Source organism: Neopsephotus bourkii, unplaced genomic scaffold (genome assembly GCF_033783945.1).
Source record: "Neopsephotus bourkii isolate Nb327-2 ecotype Australia unplaced genomic scaffold, CSIRO-AGI_Nbou_v1 NB_1844, whole genome shotgun sequence".
NCBI classification, from domain to species: domain Eukaryota; kingdom Metazoa; phylum Chordata; class Aves; order Psittaciformes; family Psittacidae; genus Neopsephotus; species Neopsephotus bourkii.
Window position 1 is genome coordinate 15,238 of NW_026902317.1, and position 25,509 is coordinate 40,746.

Here is a 25,509-nt window from a genome sequence, read left to right on the forward strand (position 1 = left end):
ACTCAGAAGCTACTCTATTATTGAAACCAGGCATTCCCAACAACATGCATTTATTGCTTCACGCTTTTATAGTGCAAAAGGCTAACACAGTTCTTCAATGCTTTAACTTTGGAGAGGAATAAACTTTGGTACTACCTGGGGAAGATCAGCCTTTTCCTGTTTGGTTGTTATAGTGTTATATTGCTTGTTTGTTTGTTTGTTTGCTTGTTTCTTTTGCATACCCCCGAGATAGGGATAATGGAAGACTCCTTATTCTTCTCTTGATGTATCTCACACCCATCAAGAGAGAGCAGATAACATACCACCATGTTCGCTCCCGACTACCTCGCTCGCCACGCCACTCTCTTTTTCTCTGTCATTAGCAAATTAGCTCCCTCCCTCCTTCTTTTCTTCTTTGCCCCGCCCATACAATGACGCACCCTCATTGGCTCTCAGGGGTGGGGTAACGAGTGGAGTTGTATCTTTGTAGGAGTTGCTCCCCTCGCGGTCGTAGCAGTCTAAAGTAGTAGTGTTGGGGATTTAGTAGCGTTACTTTAGGCGCTTAGACAGTTATCGTTAAGAAGTCGACTCTGCTGGAGAAATCTTTTTCTTGTCTCAGTTCTGCTCCTTGCAGACAAAAGCGTAGAGAAGGGGTAGTTGTTGTTACTTACCTGGCGGTCAGCGCGCGGGAGGTAGGAAGGGGCGAGGCTCACCATGATGGCGGCTGAGGCCGGCGCTGAGGAGGGCGGCTCGTTTACTTCCGCCGAGATGGTGGGATCCGTTGACAGAACTGTGGCGGAACACTACGCCACTTTATGCCGAGGCAAGGAGCTGGGGCCTCAAGGACCCTTTCTGGTGGACTCTGATGGGGGCAGCCTGGGCGCCGGTGGTCCGGCTTTGTGTTCGGCCTTGGGGTTCCTGCCGCTAGGTTCGGGGCCTGCCACTCTCGTGTCCGGAGGCGGTGGCGCTGTGACAGCAATTGACCAGGGCCAGGAGCTGGAGGCGTCCGGAGGCGTCTTGCCCCCACCTGAACCCGGTACAGTCGCCTTTTCCCTGCTGCCACCACAGCTCCTTTCCTTGCCTGGGGGGCTGGGGACCGTGGATGGAGGCGACTCGGTGGATGGGCTGGAGTATGAAGAAGAGGAAGTGGCCATCCCGCTCAACGCTCCCCCCACGAACCAGTGAGTAGCAGCGCTTCTGCACCCCCTTGGGTACCTGCTGCCTCTTGGTGCTTCCCCTTTGGGAGGGTGGGCCTTTCCACCTTTTCTCAGTGGAAAGTATGTGTCAGACATCTGTGGGAGTGTAGAGGTTTTTAAGTGGGTTATGTCTGTGGAGAAGAGACAGTTTAAAAAAGAAGCTGTGAATCTTCAATAAGGCTTTTATTATCTTTCCCTTAGGTTAATCGTGATTCTTATAGTGCTAGTTATATAAAGAATCTTGCACTTGAGGCAGAGCAGTTCTGTGTTTATATTTTGTGAAATAAAACCCAAAAACAAACCCTAAGCAGAAAATGGTACCTAGGGTTCATGTAACTAGTGAGTGCTCTAAGTACAGCCTTTGGATTCACAATGAGCTAGCTCTAGAAAGTGTGTACATTAACAAAAAAAGGTTGCAGACTTGTGTTATCGTTTTGGCTGGGATAGAGTTAACTTTCTTCCTAATAGTGTTGCTAGAATTGGGGAAATAAGCTCTCAAATCAAATTGACAGGTTAGAAGCCTAAATTACTTTATTGCAGTACTGGGTGTATGGGGATCACTCTGCCTATCACGGACACAGAGAAGAGACAGTTTGCGTTTTATATACCTTTGTTATATGAGTATTCATTGTAATTCTGCAAAATGTCCACCTAATTCTCGTTGATCATTGCATATGGTAATTTTGGTAGATAAGGCTGCAGCACAGGCACTGAATTTTGAGGAGTGGTCTCTGGGGGTCATGGTCATTTAGGGAGAGATATCTCCACTCATTTTACCCTTTTATGGAAATCCATTAGTTAAGGACATTGGAATGCTCGTTTAGCCTTGCAGTTAGCTACATGTTCATGTTTGGGCAGATTTAAGACCCTGAGAGGCTACTGAAGTAGTTTTGTTTTTGCAGCCATTTACCTATTTCTCAGGCTTTATTAACAGGAGGAAGGCCTACACTGATTTGAGAGAAGACATCTGGTTCTCTTGTTGCATGCCTTCCTTATTGTGAGAATCCTTGTAGCTTTGTCCATGGCTAAGACTCTGTATACAATAAATATTAGTTTAATTTCGCATCAATTCCCCAGTTTCGAAGTATTTAGTTATTTCCCTTATTACTTCCACTACTGTTTTTTCTAGTCCCCTCTCCACTGGTAACTCAGCTGTTTGCACTCCCCCCCCCCCCAGCAGGAAGGGGAGGAGAATCAAAAGAATGTAAACCCCAGGGGTTGAAATAAGAACAGTTTAATAGAATCATAGAATAGTTAAGGTTGGAAAGGACCTTAAGATCATCTATTTCCACCCCCCCCCTACCATGGGCAGGGACACCTCACACTAACCCATGTCACCCAAGGTTCTGTCCTGACACGGACAGTGGGATTGAGTGTGCCCTCAGCAAGTTTGCCAATGACACCAAGCTGTGTGGTTTGGTTGATACGCTGGAGGGAAGGAATGCCATCCAATGGGACCTTGACACGCTTGTGAGGTGGGCTGATGCCAACCTCATGAAGTTTAACCATGCCAAGTGCAAGGTCCTACACCTGGGTCAGAGCAATCCCAGGCACAGCTACAGGCTGGGCAGAGAAGAGATTCAGAGCAGCCCTGTGGAGAAGGACTTGAGGGTGCTGGTCGATGAGAAAATGAACATGAGCCAGCAGTGTGCGCTTGCAGCCCAGAAAGCCAACTGTATCCTGGGCTGCATCAAAAGGAGCGTGACCAGCAGGTCAAAGGAGGTGATCCTGCCCCTTTATTCTGCTCTCGCGAGACCTCACTTGGAGTGTTGTATACAGTTCTGGTGTCCCCCAACATAAAAAGGACATGGATCTGTTGGAATAAGTCCAGAGGAGGGCCACGAGAATGATCAGGGGACAGGAGCACCTCCCATATGAAGATAGGCTGAGAAAGTTGAGGCTGTTCAGCCTGGAGAAGAGAAGGCTGTGTGGAGACCTCATAGCAGCCTTCCAGTATCTGAAGGTGGCCTATAGGGATGCTGGGGGTGGACTCTTCATTAGGGACTGTAGTGATAGAATGAGGGGTAATGGGTTAGAACTTAAACAGGGGAAGTTTAGATTGGATATAAGGAGAAAATTCTTTCCTGTTAGGGTGGTGAGGCACTGGAATAGGTTGTCCAGGGTGGTTGTGAATGCTCCATCCCTGGCAGTGTTCAAGGCCAGGTTGGACGAGGCCTTGGGTAATATGCTTTAGTGTGAGGTGTCCCTGCCCATGGCAGGGGGGTTGGAACTTGATGATCTTAAGGTCCTTTCCAACCCTAACTATTCTATGATTCTATGGAGCCTGACATCATGTACTGGATGAACTCAGCAGCTTTATAGGGATTGGTCCATGCACTAAGGAGTGATCTCTCTCTTTGTCTGCTTTTGGATGTGTGTGTGTATGTATACATATATATATGAGACCAGAGTGATGGTGTGTTGAAAAATGTGGGGTCTGAGCATGATGTGAATGGTATGGAATAAGGGTGGATACTGTCCTGGGTTCAGCAGTAGCAGTCATTTTTCTTAGTAGCTGGTACAGTGCTATGTTTTTTCTTTCAGCCTGGGAGCAGCTCTGATAACACCAGTATTTTTAGTTGTTGCTAAATAATTTGTTACTCTGACCAAGGACTTTGTGATTTTTCTGCTCTGCCAGGGAGGAGGGAAAGCTGGGAGGAAGCAGAGACAGGATACCTGACCCAAACTAGCCAAAGATGTATTCCGTATCACAGCCTGTCATGCCCACTATATAAACTGGGGGCTGTTACCTGGAAGAGCGAGACCACTGCTCCGTTCAGGCTGTTTATCGGTTGGCGGGAGGTGAGCGGTTGTGTTCTCTTCCTGTGTTATTTCCCTTATTATTATTGGTGGTAGGAGTAGTGGTTTATGTGTTATACCTTAGGTACTGGACTGTTCTTATCTCAACCCGTGGGAGTTACATTCTTTCGATTCTCCTTCCCATTCCTCTGGGTGGGGGGAGAGTTAGCGAGGGGCTGTGTGGTTCTGGATTGCTCTCTGGGCTTAAACCAGGACACAAACATTTCCATGTAATCCTTTTTTCTTACCTTTCTTTCCTGGACTGTTACTCCTTTTCCTGATTTCTTGTGTGATAGCAACAGCCAAGAATTTTCTTTTACTTTTCCGCCTTTTCTTTCTCCCTTTCAACCTCTCTGTTACTGTATACTCTCCAGGCTGTTTACAGCAGTTTGAGAAACTGAGAATTGGTCCCTTCCAGTTTTTGCAGCTTGCATTTAATATCTGAATTTGATTGTCCAGTGGAAATATAATACTGCTGTATAGTCTTTTTCAGGGTTCATATCTGTATACTTCCTATCTGTTGCCATAAGCCTTTCATAAAAGGCAGATGGAGTTTCCCCAATTCTTTTTCAGCTGGAAATTCATATTTCCTTAGGGTCTGTGCGGGGAAAGTAGTCATCCACTGACCCCTACGATGTCCCTTGGGCATGGATCCCTTCTGCCTCCTCCCTTGCTTTTGCTAGCACTAGACTTTTCTCATCATATGCTACCAAATTATCCAGTATTACTTGTAAATCATTCCAATATGGATCTTCTGTTCTAATAATATTTTTCATCGCTTGAGATACTTTCTGAGGATCTTCCCTATGTGTCCCATCTAACTTTTGCCAGGCTCTCATATGACAAAAAATGGCACCTTAATAGTCACTGGTCCCTCCACCCCTACTCCCTGGTGTAAAGGAGCTTTGAATGCTTAGAGGAGCACCTCTGTTTGTGTCATAATGGAGCTAAAGCTCTAGCTTCCAGCACTGCAACTTTCCTCCCCCTCTAAATGCAAATCTGCACACCCTCCCATGTAAAAGCAAAGTGATCTCTATCTGCTTCCTGAAAGGGGACCATAAAAAAAACATTTTCTTAACATCAATGGTGGCTAAAATTTTGGGGCTTGCTCCTGTGTAGTTGCAATTAGTTCAGCTATATTAGGCACAGCAGCTGTTAAGGGACCTGTATTGGCATTCAGGTGCCAATAATCAATTGTCAATCGCTGCTTTCCATTTGGTTTATGGACTGGTGACACAGGAGAGTCATAGGGTGGGTGAGTGGTGATAATTATCCCTTATTCCTGTAATTCAGTTATTACAGGGGTAATTTCCCTCTCTTGCTCCTAATGGCAGAGCATAGGTTTTGATACTATTTTTGGAAGAGGGAGTGTGTGTGCTGACTGAAGCAGTCTCAGCAAGGCTTCAGGGAGCCTGAACATCCACTCTTTTCCTCCTGAGTCTACCCAGGCATGGCCTTTATGTAAATCAAGCCCCATAAAGTTTGGTAAATACCCCAGTATGACTGTGTTTATAACAGGAGAGTCATCACCTGGCAGTCAACACTTATTTGAGCTGTTGGTTGATTTAGAGTTGCCAAAAACAATAGTAACTTGGATAGGTTTCTTATTGGCAACTTTTCTATTGTTATCAGTGACATACCTCTGGAGAGCTGACATCTGGGTCCCAGTATCTGCTAAGAAGGTAACTGGAGTTTTAAAGCGCCCTAGAGGGCCTGATCCCCTGTTTTCCAACACGTGCTTTATGATCTCACTTAGGATTATCTGCTCCACAGCCTTCCCCAGCACTGAGGTCAGGCTGACAGGCCTGTAAGTTTCCAAGGTCATCTTTCCTGCCCTTTCTGTAGAAAGGTGTCACAGTGGCCAACTTCCAGTCCTCCGGGACCTGCCCACTAGGCCAGGACTGCTGATAAATGCTGAAGAGTGGTTTAGAAAGCTCCTCTGCCAGCTCCTTCAGCACTCATGGGTGGAACCCATGTGGCCCCATGGAGTTGTATACATCACAGTGGAGGAGGTCGCTAAACATTTCTTCCTGAATTATGGGGACTTCCCGTCTCTGCCATCCAGTTCAGGGAACTGAGTACCTTGAGGATGGCTGGTATAGCTGTTAAAGACTGAGGCAAAGGCAGCATTAAGTACCTCAGCCTTTTTCTCATCCTCAGTCACTAGGTTTCCCCTTACATCCAGCAGAGGATGGAGGTTCACTCTTGGCCCTCCTTTTATTGCTAACATATTTGAAAAAGTACTTAGGGCAACGTATTAGTGAGAAGAAACTATTAAAGATAGATAACTGGGTAGGGAAATATTAAGTGTGGTTTGAGTGAAAATAGAAATGTTTTTTCTCAGTGTAGTGTGAATTTATAGTTTCATCAGATGCATCCGTCAGAGGTAGCAAGTCCAGGGTTCTCCAGCATTTGTTTATTTTGGTAGCTAAAACCAGTGTTTTTCTAGGAGTGGGTAATGTTGCTATAAATCTTGAAGGCATCTCCATGTGAAATAATATACTTGTGTTGCATTGAAAACTGAGGGGAAATATTGACATGTTAGGACTACAACATTTCTGGATAATCTGTGTCCAGTGCTTGGTCACACACAGTTAGGAAAAAAAAAGTCACTTTCTTATGTTCATTCAGCACTTCCTGTGTGTTAGGTAGTGCCCATTGCATCTTGTCCTGTCACTGGGCAGGACTGAAAAGAGCCTGGCTCTGTTGTCTTTGTGCCCTCCCTGTAGGTATTGTGAATTAAGTTTAGTTAGCTGAATTCCTTTAACTGAATTCTTCTGACTGGGTGGTCTTGCTTAGCATTAGTTACTTAGCATGGGTACCTGAAGTCAGCGGAGCCTTAGGCTACAATAACCTGTGCTTATGTAAATGAAAGCCTCAAGGCCAATGCTAATTGGAAGGTAAAGAAGATGCATCCTTAGGGAGGAGCAACAGTCAGAGAGATAAGGTATTTACAGCCTGATTCAAGACCACAAAAAAAACAGTGATGGATGAGGAGACCCCAGACCAAAATTCAGTCTTGGACCAAGAGACTTGTGCAGGGTTTGTGAACAGCATCTGATGGTCAGGTGCATAGATGATAAGGGTATAAAACCCCAGGTACTTCTTTGATCTGGGTCGCTCCATGGAGTCACCTAACTCAAACTGCTCCTATTCCTGTACCACTCAATTATGACATGATTTTTCTAAGAATTGGATGTCTGAGACTGTGCTATGTGAAACCTAGGGCAAAGACTTCTCTTTAACACAGGTATTTATATATGTTGATGAGATTCCCCCCAAGCCTTTTCTTGGCTACACAATCCCAGCTTTCTCAGCCTTTCCTCGTAGGAGACATGCTCTGGTCCCTTCTTCATTTTTGTGGCTCTTTCCTGGACTCTTACTAGTATATCTGTGTCTTTCCTGTACTGGGGAGCCCCAAAACTGGACACAGGGCTCCAGGTGTGGCCTCACCAGTGCTGAGTAGATGGGAAGGATCACCTTTCCCAACCTTCTGACAACACTTCTCCTAATGCAGCCCAGGATACCATTAACCTTCTTTGTGGCAAGGGCTCGTTGCTGGCTCATGTTCAACTTGGTGACCACCAGGATGCCCAGGTCCTTTTCTGCAAAGCTACTTTCCAGTTGGTAAGCACCCAGCATGTTTACTGGTGTCTGGGGTTATTTTTCCCCAGGTGCAGGATTTTGCATTTCCCCTTCTTGAACTGCATGAGGTTCCTATCAGCCCATTTCTCCAGCCAGTCCAGGTCCTTCTGGATGGCAGCCTGACCTTCAGGTGTGTCAGCTCTTCCCAGTATTGTGTCATCTACAAACTTGAGGGTATGCTCTGCACCACCATCCAGATCATTAATGAAGATGTTTGAACAGGACTAGACTTAGTATTGATGCCCCAGGTGTTGTGGTTTAAGCCCAGCAGGCAACTCAGAACCACACAGCTGCTTGCTTCTTCCCCCTGCTCCCGGAGGGACAAGGAGAAGAATCAAAAGAATGTAACTCCCATGGGTTGAGATAAGAACAGTACAGTAACTAAGCTATAACATAAATCACTACTGCTGCCACCGATAATAATAATGATAAGGGAAATAACAAGGGAAGATAATACAACTGCTCACCACCCACTGAATGATACCCAGCCTGACCCGAGCAGCGGGCTCACCCTTCCAGGTAACTGCCCCCAGTTTATATAGTGGGCATGATGTGCTGTGGTATGGATGAGGCTGACTAGCCTGTAGTTCCCTGGGTCCCCTTTCTTGAAGACAGGAGTGACATTTGGTTTCTTCCAGTCTTTAAGCACCTCTTGCAAATGCCACAGTTGTTCAAATATTATTGAAAATGGCCTTGCAATGGCATCAGCCAGCTTCCTTGGCACTTGTGTGGATGCATCCCATCAGGGCCTGTGAGCTCATGTATATCTACTTTGCTTAAGTAGTCCCTGACTTGATCTTCCACCAAGAGCACATTTTTCTTGCTCTGGTCTTTTCCCTTATCTCTGGGACCTGTGATTCTTGAAGGCCTGTCTTGCCCAATAAAGATTGAGGCAAAGAAGGCATTCAGTACTTCAGCCTTTTTCCATGTTCTTTGTCACCAAGGCCCCTGCCCCATTCAGCAGTGGGCCCAGATTTTCCCAGTCTTCCCTTTGCCACTTGTGTACTTATAGAAGCCCTTCTTGTTGCTTTTGTTGGAGGTGATATTTGAATATCACCTAATATTGCCTGAGGACTGGAGGAAAGCAAATGTCACTCCTGTCTTCAAAAAGGGCAAGAAAGAGGGCCCGGGTAACTATAGACCGGTTAGCCTCACCTCCATTCGTGGGAAGGTGATGGAACACCTTATCCTTGGTGCCATCTTAAGGCATATCAAGGATAAGAGGGTTATGAGGGGCAGTCAACATGGCTTCACCAAGGGGAAGTCATGCTTGACCAATCTCATAGCCTTTTATGAGGAAATAACACAGTGGATGGATGATGGCAGAGTGGTGGATGTGGTCTACCTTGACTTCAGCAAAGCGTTTGACATGGTCTCCCACAGCATCCTTGCGGCTAAATTGAGGAAGTGTGGTCTGGATGATAGGGTAGTGAGGTGGACTGTGAACTGGCTGAAGGAGAGAAGCCAGAGAGTTGTAGTCTATGGGGCGGAGTCTAGTTGGAGGCCTGTATCTAGTGGAGTGCCTCAAGGGTCAGTACTGGGACCAGTATTATTTAATATATTCATCAACGATTTAGATGAGGGAATTGAGTGTACTATCAGCAAGTTTGCTGATGACACTAAGCTGGGAGGAGTGGCTGACACGCCAGAAGGCTGTGCTGCCATCCAGAGGGACCTGGACAGGCTGGAGGGTTGGGCGGGGAATAACTTGATGAAATATAACAAGGGAAAGTGTAGAGTCCTGCATCTGGGCAGGAACAACCCCAGGTTCCAGTATAGATTGGGGAACGACCTGTTAGAGAGCAGTGTAGGGGAGAGGGACCTGGGGGTCCTGGTGGACGACAGGGTGACCATGAGCCGACACTGTGCCCTTGTGGCCAAGAAGGCCAATGGCATCCTGGGGTGTATTAGAAGGGGGGTGGTTAGTAGGTCGAGAGAGGTCCTCCTTCCCCTCTACTCAGCCCTGGTGAGACCTCATCTGGAATATTGTGTCCAGTTCTGGGCCCCTCAGTTTAAGAAGGACAGGGACCTGCTGGAGAGAGTCCAGCGCAGGGCAACTAAGATGATTAAGGGAGTGGAGCATCTCCCTTATGAGGAAAGACTGAGGGAGCTGGGTCTCTGTAGTTTGGAGAAGAGGAGATTGAGGGGTGACCTTATTAGTGTATATAAATATCTAAAGGGGGAGTGTCACGAGGATGGAGCCAGGCTCTTCTCAGTGGCAAACAATGATAGGACAAGGGGCAATGGGTACAAACTGGAACACAAGAGGTTCCACTTAAACTTGAGAAGAAACTTCTTCTCAGTGAGGGTGATGGAACACTGGAACAGGCTGCCCAGGGAGGTTGTGGAGTCTCCTTCTCTGGAGACATTCAAAACCCGCCTGGACACGTTCCTGTGTAACCTTATCTAGGTGTTCCTGCTCCGGCAGGGGGATTGGACTAGATGATCTTTTGAGGTCCCTTCCAATCTCTAACATACTGTGATACTGTGATACTGTGATTAACCAGCTTTCTTGGGCTCCTCTTCCCTGCAGGGCCTTATCCCATAGAACTCTTCCAAACAGATCCCTGAAGAGGGCAAGACTGCTCACTGCAGGTCCAGTGTTGTGATCTTGCTTTTGCCCCCCCAACTGTTCTCTCAAGGTCATTGCAGCCAAGGCTGCATTTGATCTTCACATCCCCAACGAGCCTTTCTTTCTTTGCGGGTATGAGGTCCAGCAGAGCACCTTTCCTTGTTGGCTCCTTTGTCAGCTGTCATTGATGCTCTCCAGGAACCTCCTGGTTGGCTTGTGCCCTGATGTGTTGTTCCTCCAGCAGAAATCTGGGTGGTTAAGCTTCCTCCCCAACCCTGTGGACGTGAGGCTAATTCTAGCTGTCTGTAGCTGTGATGTAACTTAATTTTAGTGTATGAGGTTTCTCTTCTGTTTCACAGTTCTTGTGGCTAGCAGGTAACCTTTTGTTTTTCCCTTAACGAGTCTCTTAACAATGAGTTGTAGAGGGAAGATAACACATTATTTTAGTTTTTTTTCAAGTTGCTGTTTTTTTTTTGCTGATGTGTCCAGATCTTATAATTTGTGTACTTGTGGAATAGAATTACACATAAATCTGGTTTTATTTCTGAGTAGATGATGTCAGAAATGCCATTTTAAAAGAATTGTTAGGAGCAGCAGAACAAAATTGTACTTTAACCGTATGTTGGAAGTGAAGCAGTAAATAAACTAAACATAAGTACATATATAAATGGAAGCTTCAGGTACAGAAAAGCAAAAGTAGAACAACATTTGATGCTGGAAAAAGTTTGAAGAGGAATTTTCTGTTCGTTTTTGTTGTTTTGGTGTTTTTTTTTGTCAGTAGTTCTAATTAACATCATTTGAAGGTTATTTAATCTAAGTAGTGAATAGAGACCCTTAACCTGTACTTTATCAATTTTTTATTTTGTTGTGTATTGTCTCCCAGAACTTCAACATGGGGCTTATGCACTTAACCTGCTGGCCTACCCTATTGAGAAGCATACTGTCATGCCATGTTTATTCACCTTTAGTTTTACATCCCCTCCCCCCCTTGTGGCTGTGGAGGAACACTAATTTTGATGTTAGGAGACATAGATCTCTTCAGCATAGGACTGCATCTGTTGTTTCATCCGTAAATTCTTAGGATTCTTGAAGTAGTTTTTCGGTTTCCCCCATATCTTCCTTTTACATTTAAAAAACCCTTTTTATTTATCTTGCTGGTGGGCACAGTAAGAGGATGGAGAAGGCATCTTATTTCACTGTTGTGATGTGTTGCATAGAAATATCCCAATGAACAAGAATTCTGTGTTATTCTGTGTTCCTCTAGATTATGGTTGGCACCAGTAAAATTTTACTGGTTCTTAACAAGTTCCCTCTACTGTTTTATATTCTTTCAGACAGTCTTAATTTTTTATTTCTCTGTAAAACATTTGCTTGATCACTCTGGAATAGAAAAAAAGAGGGGTGTGATTTTTGTTTTTTTTCATGGGTTGATCATTAAATCATGTTTTGTATATTGATAAATTTACTGTTTATAGTTGAGGACCATTATTATGGCACCTGCTTACTGAAACTTGTTACTTGAAGTAATTGACGATTATGTCAGTGGGAATAGCTAATAGCAAAGGCTGTGAAGAAAAGTACAAGAAAAATAAAAGCTGAAGTAGATAAACAGGGTATTTTATTTTTGTAGACAACTTTCCTTCTAATTTCTTCTGTAGAAGCTCAAGAATTTGTCATTTTTAATTCTTTCTAAGGTAGCTAACAGTGTTGCTTAACTTAAAAAAGCTATGCATTATACAAAATTATTATTTATCTATCAATTATTAATGTATATAAGCCAATGTTGCTAAATAAACTTGTAAGCTGTAGTAATATTTGAGAAAAGGTGTAGCCAGTTTGTAGAGCACTCGGCATGCACATTGTTGTGGTTTAAGCGCTGTCTGCAAATCAGCCACGCGGTCTAGCCCCCCCCCCCCCCCCAAGGGATGGGGAGAATTGAAAGAATGTAACTCCCATGGGTTGAGATAAGAACAGTCCAGTAACTAAGGTATAACAGAAATCACTACTGCTACCACCAATAATAATAATAATAATAATAATAATGATAAGACAAATAACAAGGGAAGAGAATATGTTACCACCTGCCAAAATGAGCCTGACTGAGCAGTGAGTGCCCTTCCGGGTAACTCCCAGTTATATCCCCGGCATGATGTGCTGTGGTATGGAATACCTCTTTAGCTAATTTGGGTCAGGTGTCCTGTCTCTGCTTCCTCCCGGCTTTCCCACCTCTCTGGCAAAGCATGAGACTCACAAACCCTTGGGTCAGACTAAACATCAGTGTTACCAGCGCTGTTCCCAGGCCAAAAGACAAAAACACAGCACTGCACGAGCTACTAAGAAGGAGGAAAAAAAAAGATTTCTACTGCTAAACCTAGGACAGTATCCACCCCTTATTCCATACCATTCATGTCATGATCAGATCCCACATTTTCAATATACCATCACTCTTACATATATACATCCACATACACACACAGAGAGAAAGGGATCATTTCTCAGTGCATGGACCAATCCCTATGATGCTGCTGAGTCCATTCAGTCCATGATGTCAGGTTCCATCTCTTGTAACAGTCTTTTGGGGCAGGAGAGGCTGTGTGCAGTGTTGGATTGTTGCCTGCTGATGCTGATCGTTCCTTTACCACAGAATTCTTCTGGTTCTATCAAAGTTCATTCTCTGTTGGGATGATGGTTGAAGGGAAGTCAGGGCTAGTCGCTGGTGACCTGAAGACATCTAGTTGATGGGCTATAAAAATATTACACAGCAGGCAGCAGCATACAACTGAGTTCATTGGCTGTTTTCCCCTAAAATCAAATCCCCTGTAGGTACACATAGAACTTCCTCAACTTCCCATATTACCCACCAAGTATATCTGGGTCCCTAAGCAAAAGCAATCCCATGAGTGGATTTGCCTTTACCTGAAGCAGGAATAACCCAGACTGTCTTCCCCAGCAAATTCTTCATGAGCACCACAGGAACTTCGTTCCCCTCTACAATATGTAAAAGTTCTGACTGGGGTGGGTCAGCCCTGTTGGCAGATCCTCTGGTGTTGACCAACCAGGTGGCCTTTGGTAAGTGTGTATCCCAATGCTTGAAAGTTCCTCCACCCATTGCTCTCAGTGTAGTTTTTAACAGCCCTTTATACCGTTTGATTTTCCCAGATACTGGTGCATGGTAGGGGATGTGATATACCCACTCAGTGTCATGCTCTTTGGCCCAAATGTCTATAAGGTTGTTCCAGAAATGAGTCTCATTGTCTGACTCAATTGTCTCTGGGGTGCCGTGTCGCCACAAAATCTGTTTCTCAAGGCCCAGGATAGTGTTTTGGGCAGTGGCGTGGGGCACAGCGTATGTTTGCAGCCATCTGGTGGTTGCTTCCACCATGGTAAACACATGGCACTTGCTTTGGTGCTTTGCTGGGAGTGTGATATAATCAATCTGCCAGGCCTCCCCATATTTATACTTCAGCCATCGTCCTCCATACCAAAGAGGCTTTAACCTCTTGGCTTGTTTAATTGCAGCACATGTTTCACACTCATGAATAACCTGGGCAATAGTGTCCATTGTTAAGTCCACTCCGCAATCACAAGCCCATCTGTATGTTGCATCTCTGCCTTGATGGCGTGAAGTGTCATGGGCCCACTGGGCCAAAAATAATTCACTTTTATGTTGCTAATCTAAAACTACCTTAACCACTTCCATATTAGCAGCTTTATCCACTTGTTTGTTGTTCTGGTCTTCCTCAATGGCCTGAATCTTGGGTACATGGGCATCTACATGGCGTACCCTCACCACCGGGTTCTGCACCCAGGCAGCAATATCTTTCCACAGTGTAGCAGCCCAGATGGGTTAATCTCTGCATTGCCAGTTGCTCTGCTTCCATTGCTGCCACCACCACCACCACAAGGCATTTGCCACCATCCACGACTCACTATAAAGTACTGGCCACTTTTCTTGTTTAGCAATGTCCAAGGGCAGCTGGATAGCTTTCACCTCGGCAAATTGTCTTGATTCACCCTCTCCTTCAGCAGTTTCTGCAGCTTGTTGTTGAGGACTCCATACAGCTGCTTCCATCTCTTATGCTTTCCCACAATACAGCAAGACCAATCAGTAAACAAGGCATACTGTTTTTCACTTTCTGACAGTTTATTTTATGGTGGGGCCTCTTCAGCAAGCGTCAGCCCCTTCTCTGGTGACATTCCAAAATCTTTGCTCTCTGGTCAGTCCATGATGGTTTCTAGGATTCCTGGACAACTGGTATTTCCTGTTTGTGTTTGCTCTGTAATTAGTGCAGCCCACTTCATGTAGCATTGGTTGCATGATGTGTAGAGGAGACCCTGCCTTTGAACATCCAGCCCAGCACATGCAACCAGGGTGCCAGGCGGAGCTGTGCTTCAGTGCCAGTCACTTCTAAAGCAGCTTGAACTCCTTCATAGGCTGCCAGTATCTCTTTTTCAGTTGGGGTACAGTTGGCCTCAGATCCTCTGCATCCCCGACTCCAAAAGCCTAGGGGTCGACCTCAGGTGTCCTCTGGAGTTTTCTTCCAGAGGCTCCAGGTAGGACCATTCTCCCCAGCTGTGATGTAAAGCACATTTTTCACATCTGGCCCAATCTAGATTGGTCCAAGAGCTACTGCTTGAGCTATGTCACGTTTAATTTGTTCAAGGGCTTGTTGTTGCTCAGGGCCTCATTTGAAATCATTTTTCTTCTGGGTCTTGTGCTAGAGAGAGCTTATAGTCAGACTGGAATTTCGGATGTGCATTCTCCAGAACCCCACAACACCTAAGAAAGCTTGTGTTTCTTTGTTATTGGTGGAGACATTGCTGCTATCTTGATCACATCGGTGGGGATCTGTCAGCGTCCACCTTGCCATTTTATTCCCCAAAATTGAATCTCCTGTAGAGGTCCCTTGACATTACTCTGTTTTATGGCAAAACCAGCCTTCAGAAGGATATGAATTATTTTCCTCCCTGTCTCAAAAAATTCTGCTGCTGTATCGCTCCACACGATAATGTCATCAATTTATTGTGCGTGTTCTGGATCTTGTCTCTGTTTCAGTGAAGTCTTGATCAGTCCATGGCAGATGAAATTGCCTCTAGGGCAATCAATTCCAAGTATATTGTATACCTCTCCAAGTAAATGCAAACTGTGGCCTGCTTTATCCTGCCAAAAGAATTGAGAAGAGCACATTGGCAGGCGATAGGGAGCTGATTGAAATCCCCATAATTCAGGAAGAAATGTTTAGCGACCTCCTCCACTGCGATGTATACAACTCTATGGGGTCACATGGGTTCCACCCATGAGTGCTGAAGGGGAGCTGCCAGAGGAGCTTTCTAAACCACTCTTCAGCATTTATCAGCAGTCCTGGCCTAGTGGGCAGGTCCCGGAGGACCTTGTGACGCCTTTCTATAGAAAGGGCAGGAAAGATGACCTTGGAAACTTACAGGCCTGTCAGCCTGACCTCAGTGCTGGGGAAGGCTGTGGAGCAGATAATCCTAAGTGAGATCATAAAGCACGTGTTGGAAAACAAGTGATCAGGCCCAGTCAGTATGGGCTCATGAAGGGCAGGTCCTGCATGACCAACCTGATCTCCTGCAATAGGGTAACCCACCTGATTGATGAGGGAAAGGCTGTGAACGTTGTCTGTTTGGACTTTAGTAAGGCATTTGACACTGTGTCCCACAGCATTCTCCTGGAGAAACTGACTGCTCATGGCCTGGATAGTTAGATCTTTCACTGGGTTGGAAACTGGCTGGGTGGTTGAGCCCAGAGAGTGGTGGTAAATGGCATCACATCTAGTAGTTGGTGACCAGTCACTAGTGGTGTCCCTTAGGGCTCAGTGTTAGGGCCAGTGTTGTTTAATTTCTTCACTGATGATCTGAACGAGGGGTTTGAGTGCAGCTTCAGTAAATTTGCGGATGACACCAAGTTGGCTGGGAGTGTTGAGCAGCTGGAGGGAAGGAAGGCTCTTGACAGGCTGGATCAATGGGTTGTGGGCAGTGGTATGAAGTTCAACAAGGCAAAGTGCCAGGTCCTGCATTTGCCCTACAAAAGCACCATGCAACACTACAGGCTTGGGTAAGAGTGGCAGGAAAGCTGCTCTGCAGAAAAGGATCTAGCGGTGCTGATTGACAGCCAGCTGAACGTGAGCCAGCATTGCACCCAGGCAGCCAAGAAGGCCAATGGCATCCTGGCCTGTAACAGAAATAGCATAGCCAGCAGGGCCAGGGAAGTGACCATCCCCCTTGTACTCAGCCCTTGTGAGGCCGCACCTAGAATACTGTGTTCAGTTCTGGGCCTCTCACTACAAGAAAGACATTGAGGTGCTGGAGCAGCTCCATAAAAGGGCAAAGCAGCTGGTGAAAAGTCTGTAGCGCAAGTCTTATGGGGAATGGCTGAAGGAACTGGGGTTATTTAGTCCGGAGAAGAGTAGTCACTGGACGGACATTATCGCTCTCTACAAATTCCTTGAAAGGAGGTTGTGGTGAAGTTGAGTCAGTCTCTTCTCCCAAGTATTAAGTGATAGGACAAGAGGTAACGGCCTCAACCTGTGCCAGGGGAGGTTTAGATTAGATATTAGGAAAAATGTCTTCTCAGAGAAGCTAATCAGGTATTGGAACAGACTTCCCAGGGAAGTGGTGGAATCACCATCCATAGAAGTGTTCAAAAACCATGTATATGAGGCCCTCAGTGATATGGTTTAGCAATACAGGTCTTGGCAGTTCTGGAGTAATGGTTGGACTTGATGACCTTAAAGGTCTTTTTCCAACCTAGTTGCTTCTATGAATATATCTATTGTAGGTAGGATTTTTGTCTTAACAAAACTATTTTGACAGTATTTGGTTAATATCTTTTGAGTTCAACCATTTCAAACTGATAATCACTGCTTATTATTCCACCATATGGAAGCATGAATTGTGTTGGAACATACTGGAACTGCTTCTGCCATCTTAATGAAATGGTAATATATGTCTTGTCAACTTTAAGACTTTTATTCAAATACATAAACAACTGTGAAAAATGAACTCACTCCTCTAAACGAGATAACAAGGTTTTATTGAGGGGCAAAGTCAATAAAGCAAAAGCAACAGCGCTGGGCGCATGACCATAGCCAGAGACACAAGTGAGTAGCATTTGTTACAGGTTTATATACTTTCACTATTACATTAGTTACATGCATATTCATAATTCCCACATATAGGCAGGGAATATTATAACTAACTCCCGGAACTTATTATCATAAGTCCCCTCCTCTTGGTGTCTGCGCACTGCTCTCCAGTGATTGTGGGCAGGGGTCTTGAGGATGAAGTAAGCAGTCTTCCTCTTGTGAGTAGGGGTCTTCAAGATGAAGTAAGCAGTCTTCCTCATAGTGTACTTTTCACCTTTGGCACAGTTGGATGCCCCAGCAATCACACAACTAGCTGGAACCAGACATATCTGTAATTCTTCTGATAACTAGCAAAGATTTAAAACAGTGTGACCTTCCTGCAAAATGTATTGCAAGATAGGCAGACAAGGAGTATCCCAAGCTAGCAGATGTTTGGGAGGCTCTGTCTCTAAACTAACTGATAAGTAGAAAGATGGTGTGAAATAACTCATTCATGTTTAGTGGGGCCAACTAAATCCTCTTATCTCACCACAGACTTACAACACAAACGTTCTTTAAAACTAAAGATACTTGTGTGAAACAATTAACTCATGTTTAGTGCGGCCACTTCATTCCACAGACTTACAACATAAACATTGTTCTCTTTCTACAACCTAAGTTAAGCTAAAAAGTACTTTAACTCTGTTTTTCAGGCACTAGCTTTTCTTATATCAAGGCCCCCCCCTTCTTTACCTTTACAAATTCTTTTGCTATGTGACTGTTTTGCTCAAGAGTTCTGGCCCTTTTTAACTTGTTGTCTAATCCTGTGTCTTTAGCGAGCTTTGTTTCTGTTATTGTAAACTGGTGCAGTTATATCCACATAACCACACCTATGATTTGCGAAAGCCAATACATTTATGTGTTTATCACACAACTCAAGTATTTGACATATCACTGGTTTGCTACTGACGTGTCATTCATTAGTTTTGTAGACACTTCCGTAACACCACTTCAGACTGCCATCAATCTCTGGCAGTGAGCTTTGCAGATAGGGTATCATCTACCATTAAGTTACTGCATAAACATGCTACTTCTGTATTCAAATGCAAAAAGCACACACTGAACAGACAATCAGTAAGTCAGTCTCACTCAGGATTGTGGTGCTAGCATTGCCTTACACAGTATTTACATGGCCCCTGCACGCCAAGGACAGAAATAGAACAGAGGTAGGATGTGTGGTGATTGGTTAACATGACCAGATAGCATTTCCTTAACTCTACAATTAAATAAGACTTCCCAATCAGGGAATTCTGAATTCCCCAAGCCCATCAGCTGGTCACTCATCCTATGAAGCCCTGCCCTGCTTCCCACCACCCTGCCCAATAATCGTGGTTATCTAAGCCTTTGCACTCACAGATATTAAGTTTAGGCCAATAGTGGTAAGCAATTGGATATATTGTTGGTTTGACCTGGATAATAATATCACTGAATTACTGGATGTGTTGTCATAACACAGTTAATTGTACTACTGATCTGTATTTATTACCACACCTATATTTAGCAATAGTTTGTGCTTATCCCTGAAGCTGTTACTCTGGCACCTGCTACTGTATCCTGAACCTATAACTTGGCAGTAGTCCTGGGTTCATGTGGAGCAATGGTTATTCTCACGAGGGCCTGCACAACCCAGGATTAGAGCTGAGTGAGACAGCCTTGAATTCTCTCTGACTCAGCTGAGCCGGAGAGGTCTGGAGTCGAAGAAATGTAAGCAGAACGCTGAAACAGGAGCTTGCTGGCCACAAGGAATGCACCGCTTATCGCAAGGCATGCACCCTGCTGCTGCAGAGATATGTGTGTAAAACTTAGCTTAGCCAATAGCAATGTATAGACAGGCATGTGAACAGGTTTATGTAGCCAATGAAAGATATACAGCTGTAACGTAAACTATCACCAATGGTATAAATTAGGTGAGCCTGTGCAATAAATCGAACAAGAAGCGTAACTCATATTGGGATTGTCTTCTTGATTTGGGTCGCTCCTCCAACAGGTTCAGAAGTAGGAGTCATTTTTCTCCTTCTTAGTAGCTGGTGCAGTGCTGTGTTTTTGACTTTCAGCCTGGGAACAATGCTGATAACACCAGTGTTTTTAGTTGTTGCTAAGTAATGTTTACTCTAACCAAGGCTTTTCTGAGTCTTCTGCTCTGCCAGGGAGGAAGGGAAGCTGGGAGGAATCAGAGACAGGACACCTGACCCAAAGTAGCCAAAGAGGTATTCCATACCACAGCATGTCATGCCCGGTATATAAACTGGGGGCATTTACATGGAAAGGCTAGCTCTCTGCTTGGGTCGGGCTGGGTATCAGTTGGCAGGTGGTGAGGGGTTGTATTTTCTTCCCTTGTTATTTCCCTTATCATTATTATTATTGGCAGTAGCTCAATTGGTGGGCTCAATCGCAAGCCTATCTGTATGTCGCATCTCTGCCCTGATGTCCTGAAGTGTCATGGGCCCACCAGGCCAAAAATTATTCACCTTTATGTTGACAATCTAAGTCCATCTGAGCAACTTCAATCTTAGCAGCTTTATCCTCCTGTTGGTTTTTCTGGTGTCCCTCAGTGGCCTGAATCTTGGGTACATGAGCATCTACATGATGTACCTTCACCACCAGGTTCTGCACCTGGGCAGCGATATCTTGCCACAGTGCAGCAGCCCAGATGGTTTTACTTCTGCATTGCCAGTTGCTCTGCTTCCACTGCTGCAACCACTGCCACGGGGCATTTGCCACCATCCATGAGTCAGTATGGAGATAAAGTACTGGCCACTTTTCTTCCACAGGGAAGTTGTGAATGCTCCATCCCTGGCGGTGTTCAAGGCCAGGTTGGACAGAGCCTTGGGTGACATGGTTTAGTGTGAGGTGTCCCTGCCCATGGCAGCGGGGTTGGAACTGGATGATCTTAAGGTCCTTTCCAACCCGAACTATTCTATCATTCTATGATTCTGTGAATAAATTTAAAACTATTTTACTGCTTAGATGCCTTTATATTAAAGTATCTACAAGAGCAAATACTCAACTACAGTTATGCTGGTCCTGAAAAGGCTTCACTATCTCTTTTGTCTTATTAAGTTACCTCATGGACAAATACCAGAAATTAGGGCCTTCATAGTCTTCCCCCTAGAATGTGCTTTTTGTCAGAAATTTTGTATCTGCTTTATGAAAATTAACCTTCCTGCTATCACAAGTTACAATACAACACTCTGACAGTGAAATCCATTTACATTATTGAAAGTAGATTTGTAGAATGGTTTGGGTTGTGAAGGACCTTAAGATCATTTATTTCCAACTCCCCTCCCATGGCTGGAGTCACCTCCCATTAGACCAGGTTGCTCAAGGTCCTGTCCAACTTGGTGTGAAACCTTGAACATTGACTTTGTCTCAAACACTGCTTACATTACCTAGGAAGCAGGTGGGAGAGTGAGAACAGGAAAGTTAGCTGGTCTCAGACACCATTTGCATTTGACCTTAGGAGGCCTTGCAAGAATTATCGCAAACAAAGCGAACAACAAGGATTTTAGCTCTTGATGCTGTGTAGGCAGGATTGTTCTGATCCCCTTGTTCACAGCTGATAAGCTTTCACAGGACTGGGAAAAAATGCTTACCTTGAGAAGACTCAAAGGATGGAGTCAAATAGCAGACACCACAATTTGAGGAACAACAACCACCTGGAAGACTCTTGCAGAACCCCAACTTTAGAACTGTGCATGCGTTCACTAAACTACACTCATCATTATTATAGTAATGCCTCTCTATGCTTCATATGCAAATTAGGGTTAATACCCCAAAGAACATGAACATAAAAGAGCAGGGCTCAGGTTAGAGGGTGAGCTCCCACCATCAATACCCTAGGTGAAGAGGACCAACAAGACATCTCTGAATCCACTGGTGATGATACTTCTCTTTCCCTCTCTCTCCCCTCTCTTTTTTATTGAATACTGAGTAGCTCCAAGTAAAAACATGTGGCACAGGACTTGCTTATCCAGTTAAAATAATCTTCATTGAATTGTTGTATCTAACCACATGCCTTGTATTTTGTATTAATATATCATAACAATGGTTGGTTGGTGGTGTTTCACCTTAGTTCAGTACAAGGGTATCGAAAACGTAGTTGTTGGTCCCAAGGGGAGGGAAGTCTTCCTAAGCAACTCCTTTCAGGTCACAACATTAAAAATTGGTATTGATTCGGAGAAAACTCCAGAAACAAACTTGCCAACGAAGTTTTCAAGCTGACAAGCAGGTGTTCTTTATTGCGGCGCTGGGAGACACGGGGGATAACTCCTCCTAACGTGTGTCCCCGTATTGCTATACAAGCCACCCTTATATAGTCCCTGGGCATACATACATATTCATGAGGCTACGTATGGATTACATCATTTTCCAGAGAGTTCCCCGCATGCGTACATGTGGTGGTGGTCTCTGAGGGTCGTTTGCTTCTTCCAACAATCTTCATCACTTCTGGCAGCCTTTGAAGCACGCGCAGTAGATGCTCATACCAGTTTAATTGGTTCGTTAGCACCAGAGACATAATAATCCTCCTATCCTCCTATTTATCAGTTAGTTTGACTGTAGCCTATCCTGGACACCTGCCATTCCCAGATACTCCCTATCCCTGTGTCCTGTTCTTCTAGACTTTTGTTCTTAAAACTATGCCAACTATAACGATTTATCTTGTGAGAATTCTCAGTATGTTCTCTAGCTGTACTCTATTTTTTCTCTCTATGTATCATGCACCTCAGTAATTTTCCATTGCTACTGTTACAAAGCCATCAAACTCAACATTACTTAAAACTAATTCTAAAGGTTTCTATATTCCATTTTGTGATTTTGTGCCCCTTTGTCTCAAATTCCCCCCTTTTTCTGTCCTTTTGCAAATTCTTTTGCAACATTTTATATATTACCATTACCATCAAAAGTCTTTTTGAAATAATCTCCCGTTTCCACTTGGTGCTTAATTTCATTCCTTTTCCAATCTTCATAATTTATCATAGACCATTTACAACACCAGAGGGAACATTGTATCATACCACAAGTAATCAATATTAAAATAATTAACACCAATATTCCTGCAACCAGTTGCCTCAACCAGGAGAGATTGGGTAACCATGAAGTTAACTTTTTCCATGTTTCTTCAAAACCCCAGGAGGTGTCATCCATGGCCATTTCATGAAATATCTTAGTTTGTTTCCAAATTTCCTCCAGATCTGTTTCAATTCCGCCACTTTAGTCTGTATAGGAGCAACTTTCATTGATTATGGAAGAAACCCCTCTTTGTGATGCCAGTAACATGTCTAGAGCCATTCAGTTTTGTAATATCACCTTAGATAGGCTAGTTATCTCTTGTTCTGCCTGGATTATATCGATGTTTTTACTTTCCATTTCCTCTATGGTTGCCGAGATATTTACAATTGCCTTCTCTAATTCACTTACTGCCAAAGATGGAATTAGCCCTTTTACAAAACTATGAAATGCAGTGTGCAGTTCAATAATAGGGTTAAACCCTCACTTAATTTGTTTAGCAAAACTTCTAATCCAGGTCCCGGAAAGATACCTGTTGATAATAGTAAAATTGGGTATTACATCACCTAAGGTGCATGCCCCCTTCCAATTGAGGGGTAGAATCTTATAAGCATTTTTTCCATATAACCAGTACCATCCTTTCCCTTTAGGAATGGGCCATCAGTGAACTACAATACCATCTATATTAATCGTATGATTGCAATTTGAATGGTGACCTACATCTGTGGCATTTAAACAAGCCTGATCTCCTACCCTGGTTTCTGATGTAATACATCTTTGTGCACAGGTGTAGTATTTATTACCTGGGTTAGGATTGACTATTTCAAATGTTAACCTTTCCTTCAAATACAGATTGCTAGTGTTCACCCACAAATTTGTCCATGAGACAGTGTTAGGAATTGGAACTCCAATTAATGGGAGATTCAGGCTTTCTCCTGATTTAGGCAACTGTGCACACACCCAACAGTCACTACGATTAAAAACATTAGTAACATTCTGCACTAATTTTAGGTATAACTTCTGGTCCCAACCTTGTGTGCCAATTATCATATGAGTCCAAATTATGACCGACACAATTTCATACACAAGGGTCCTGAAGGTTCGATCCGCCATGTCTTCTTTGGCTCTGGTGCTTTCTTTATTCTTGAATAATGTATCCAAGCAGGTTGTTCCTTTATCGTCACTGCTGTAAAGGTGGTCAATAATATCTGGTATACTCCGCTCCACTTCTCCTGTAGAGGATCTCCTGAAAAATTTTTAACATAAACCCAGTCTCCAGATCTGAAAGGGTGAATCAGATAATCCAAACCTCTTGCTCTTGTCCCTACTATTCTCTTATTTATCTCCTCCAATAGTTTTCCCAGATTGAACAGAAACTGTCAGAGATAGTCATTTCCCTCACCCTGAAGACTTTCTCCTTTAAACTGGGACTGGTATGATCTTCCATACAAAATTTCAGATGGGCTATCCTCTTCTTTCGACTGAGGTTTAGTTTGAATTCTTAATAGAGCCAGTGGTAAACCTTGGTGCCAATATAAATTCATTTTTTACTAACATATTTTACTAATCTGTTGTTTGATCAGATGAACCATCTTTTTCTACTTGCCCGCTGTCCTGAGGCCTGTATGGAACATGTAGTTGCCAATCAATTTCTAATTTTTTAGCGAATTTCTTGTAAGAATTTTGCACTGAAGTGTGAATCCCGCTCGGAAGAAATTGCTTCTGGTACCCCCAAACGAGGTTATTATCTCGTTAAATAATGTTTTAATCACTTGTTTTGCATTATTTATTCTACAAGGGAATGCTTCTGGCCAGCCTGAAAAAGTATCCATTAACACCAACAAGCATTGATAACCCCCTTTTCTTGGCAATTCAGAAAAATCTATTTGCCACTGCTGTCCCGGATAACTTCCTCTCCCAGTTGTCCCAATTTGATTTCTATTTTCAGTTTTAGGATTATTCTTAAGATATAGCTGACATTGTTTTGTCACTAACTGAACTGTGGTGTATAGATTCCTTCCTACAATTTGTCTAAATATTTATGCAGAGAGTTGCTACCCTAATGAGTTTTATTATGTTCTTCCTGAACTAACTTCCAGAGCTGGTTATAGGGGATTACAATTTGCCCATCAGATATCTGAACCCGACCCTCTTTATTTTCCTGTCCTTTTAGATCCTCAATCAATTTTGTATCCTCTTTTGAATACCTAGGTTTGGATTTTTCAATTGTTAGTTTGCCATCAGGGATTAAGGACATGATTTGAAATTGTTCAGCTGTTCGTTTGACTTCAAAATTGGCCAAATTATTTCCAGTTTCCTGATCAGAGTCACCTTGTTGATGTTCTTTACAGTACATAATAGCTACTTCTTCAGGTAGCTGAACAGCTTTCAGTAATTGTAGAATTTCTGTAGCATGTTTAATCTCTTTCCCTTGTGTGTTCAAAGGTCCCCGTTCTTTCCAGATAGCACCAGGAGCACAGACCACACCAAATGCGTATTTAGAATCAGTCCAAATATTTATCCTTTTATCTTTAGCCAATTCCAGGGCTCTCGTTAATGCTATTATTTCTGCCTTCGGGGCAGAGTTGTTTGCAGGTAAAGGTTTAGATTCTTTTACCTGTGAAGTGGTGGGAATGGCATATCCTGTGTTTCGTTTACCATTTTTCATGAAGCTACTACCATCAGTAAATCAAGAATCAGCATCTTCCAGAGATTTTTCTTTCGAGTCTGGTCAGCTCGAATATACAGTCTCTATGGTGTTCAAGCAGTCGTGTGGTAGTGGCTCTGTCAATTGTTCCTGCAAAAGGATGCTGGATTCACAGCGTTAGTGACCACAATTTCTATATCATCCTGTTCTACAGTGGTGGTCTGGTATTTTAAAAAAACGTGAAGGAGATAACCAGCAGGCTACGTTCTGCTCCAGGACTGCTGATACCACATGGGACACTAGTACCGTAATCTTTTGTCCCAAGGTGAATTTGCGAGCTTCTTCAATATTTATGACGACTGCTGCCACAGCTCTTAGGCATCCAGGCCTAATCTTTATTTTAAAATTTATTAATGATTTTTTTTATTCCCTTTGATCTTCTAATTTTAAGGGGTACTGTTTTATTCTAATTGGGCAGGCCCCCCTTTTTTATTTCCACTTTAACAGGCAAAGCATTTT

General features: G+C 43.8%; 1 protein-coding gene across 1 annotated transcript in view; it reads left to right on the forward strand.

The window, feature by feature from the left end:
- Positions 1–527: 527 nt before the first annotated feature.
- LOC133207236 (ras GTPase-activating protein 1-like) overlaps positions 528–25,509 on the forward strand; it is an 88,019-nt gene continuing 63,037 nt past the window's right edge. The window contains exon 1 of the mRNA XM_061343961.1: positions 528–1,160. Coding sequence (XP_061199945.1) covers positions 694–1,160 — 467 coding nt within the window. The 5' untranslated portion in view covers positions 528–693. The remainder of the gene's footprint in view (positions 1,161–25,509) is intronic.